At 37.7% G+C, this 2540-nt stretch overlaps 2 protein-coding genes across 2 annotated transcripts; both read left to right on the top strand.

Annotated features, from left to right (window-relative positions):
* Window positions 1–1221: 1221 nt before the first annotated feature.
* LOC139189394 (uncharacterized) lies at window positions 1222–1701 on the top strand. Its single transcript, XM_070808340.1, has one exon. It carries the CDS (start codon window positions 1222–1224, stop codon window positions 1699–1701), a length of 480 nt encoding a protein of 159 aa, XP_070664441.1.
* A 66-nt stretch (window positions 1702–1767) lies between these two features.
* Window positions 1768–2289, top strand: LOC139189393 (uncharacterized). Its single transcript, XM_070808339.1, has one exon. It carries the CDS (start codon window positions 1768–1770, stop codon window positions 2287–2289), a length of 522 nt encoding a protein of 173 aa, XP_070664440.1.
* Window positions 2290–2540: the final 251 nt, after the last annotated feature.

The following is a 2540-nucleotide window of genomic DNA, read 5'->3' as shown; positions in this document are numbered from 1 at the left end:
AATTATTTTAGTGACTTTGCTAATTGGCACTTTATGTCTCATACTAAGATTTTCTAGAAAAGTATAGATAGAGAATTGATTTATAGACTCTGTGTTGTAAATAATAAAGTATCACATGTGTATAGTAATGTGTATAGTAAAGTATCACATGTGTATAGCATAGACTAACAAGCTAAATAGTATTCCTTTTGTAATTTTCCATTGAAGTGGCTCTATAAATAGAGCACTTCATTTGTTCAAAATGAGAAGAGAACATCAAGAAGAGAAAAGGAAGAAATATAAAACTCTCAATATCCCTCATTTTCTAATATCTGCAATACTTTTGTCAGTGTGATATTTTGCACCACTTCGTCTTTGCTCTTAGCAAAGGTTATTTCTTCACTTTTGCCTATTTATAACACGTTATCAGCACGACTTTCTAATCATTTCTCATTTCCCTTCACTGAAAGAAAAAAAAAAGTTTCCTCTAAGGTTTTTACTGTTCTTCTTCTTCATCTACCTCAATTGCTGGATATACCCTCGCGAAGAACTGTTTGCACCATGTTTACTTCTAGTTCTCAAACTAACAGTTACTTATATCTTTGATTTCTTGTTTGGTGTAGATATTGACTACTAACCCACTGATTATTTATGCAATCCAAGATGGTGCGGTACTATCGCCTATCTTGGACTGCAAATCTAATTTTACTGCAAATTTTAAGTGGAGTGGTATAATCGCCCACCCTATCCTGCATGTTTAAATTTACCTGCTATTTAAATTTTATCGCAATTTTAGGTGGTGTGAAATAATCACCCACCCTGCTCTGCATATTTAAATGTTATCGCAATTTTAGGTGGTGCGGTATAATCGTCTACCCTGCTTTGCATATTTAAATTTGATCGCAATTTAAATTTTATCGCAATTTTGCTTTGCATATTTAAATTTTATCGCAATTTTAGGTGGTGTGGTATAATCGTCCACCTTACTCTACATATTTAAATTTTTCTGCTGTTTAAAGTAGTGCGGAATAATCGCTCATCCTATACTTGTTTCGATGAGAATGGTACGGTACAATTGCCCTTTTCATTAATCATGAAATTCTCGAGCCTGAAGTTTCGAGTACTTATCATTTTGGCCTGAAGATCAAAATTTGTAAGAACTAGAAGTTCTAACAATATATTCCTTCAGAACACATATTATTGCAAGTTCTTACATACCTCATTTTTCTTTCAGAAAAGAAAATGGTAAACTTGGCAAAGCTTGATTTTGCTGCCCTGGACATTACTGGGAAGAATTACCTTACCGGGGTACTGGATACTAAGATCCATCTGGAAGCAGCGACTCTTGGAGATACCATCAGGGAAGAGAGCAGCTCATCATCTCAAGATCGGGCGAAGGCCATGGTTTTTATTCGTCGCCATCTTGATGAGGCACTAAAGAGTGAATACTTAACGGTTGAAGATCCGTTAGCCCTTTGGAAGGCCTTGAGAAACAGATATAATCACCAGACAACTGTGATTCTTCCAAAAGCTCGCTATGACTGGACTCACCTAAGGATCCAGGATTTCAAGTCAGTGGCTGAGTACAATTCGGCGTTGTTCAGAATTACCTCTCAGATGAAGCTCTGTGGGGATATTATTATTGAGGATATGTTATTGGAAAATACTTTTAGCACATTCCACGCCTTTAACATGCTCATGCAGCAGCAATATAGAGCGTGAGGCTTCACTGAATACAACCAGCTGATATCTGTGCTCCTGGTAACTGAACAGAACAATGAGCTCCTGATGAAAAACCATAATTCCCGACCTACTGGATCAGCACCGTTCCCAGAAGTGAATGCTGATTCCCTTAAAAGGAATACCATATCCTCCCGTGGCAATAATTACAAACAAGGACGTGGCCACAAGCAAGGCCGATGGAAAAGGAAAGGCAAGAACTATGGTGTCCAGTTTCACAACCAGTTTCACAACCAGGTTCCAAGGCATAATCCAGGCCCGAGCTTTAAAAATGCAAATCGCCAGAAAAGAAAAGCTCATATGAACACTCCTAGAAATCCTGAAGGAGTTTGCCATAGGTGTTGTGGCAACGGACATTGGGCGCGTACTTGTCGCACCCCAAAGCATCTGGTGGAGCTGTATCAAGCCTCTTTCAAGGAGAATGGTGTCGAGATCAATTTCTTCGACCAGGCTCAACCAATGGACACCCCTAATCCAGTGACCAATTTATCAGGACAGTTAAACACAACCCACCTGGATGCTACAGTCTTTATTAATGAAAGAGGGAATGAAGTTTATGGGTCCGATTGAATTATTTATGTTTAATGTATTCTTATTATTTGTACTTGTGGTTTAATGCTCGCATTTTCAATTCAATAAAAGTAGTATTCCAATATGAATAAACTGCTTTTTCTTTACTCAGAGAACATGGATAAAAATTATGGTTATTCTTAAAACAAGAGCAATGGCGGAGACTTTTGTCTTGCAGACAGCGCAACCACGCATTCAATACTTCAAGATCGAAAGTATTTCTGGAATTTGGTACTTGCAAAAGTAAAGGT

The sequence above is a fragment of the Malus domestica genome, chromosome 11 (genome assembly GCF_042453785.1).
Source record: "Malus domestica chromosome 11, GDT2T_hap1".
NCBI classification, from domain to species: domain Eukaryota; kingdom Viridiplantae; phylum Streptophyta; class Magnoliopsida; order Rosales; family Rosaceae; genus Malus; species Malus domestica.
Note: the sequence above shows the minus strand (reverse complement) of the source record. Positions and strands in the feature narration are given on the sequence as shown.

Excerpts from the sequence above, each read along its gene's own strand:
- LOC139189394 (XM_070808340.1), top strand. The coding sequence starts at position 1,222 with ATGGTAAACTTGGCAAAGCTTGATTTTGCTGCCCTGGACATTACTGGG.
- LOC139189393 (XM_070808339.1), top strand. The coding sequence starts at position 1,768 with ATGAAAAACCATAATTCCCGACCTACTGGATCAGCACCGTTCCCAGAA.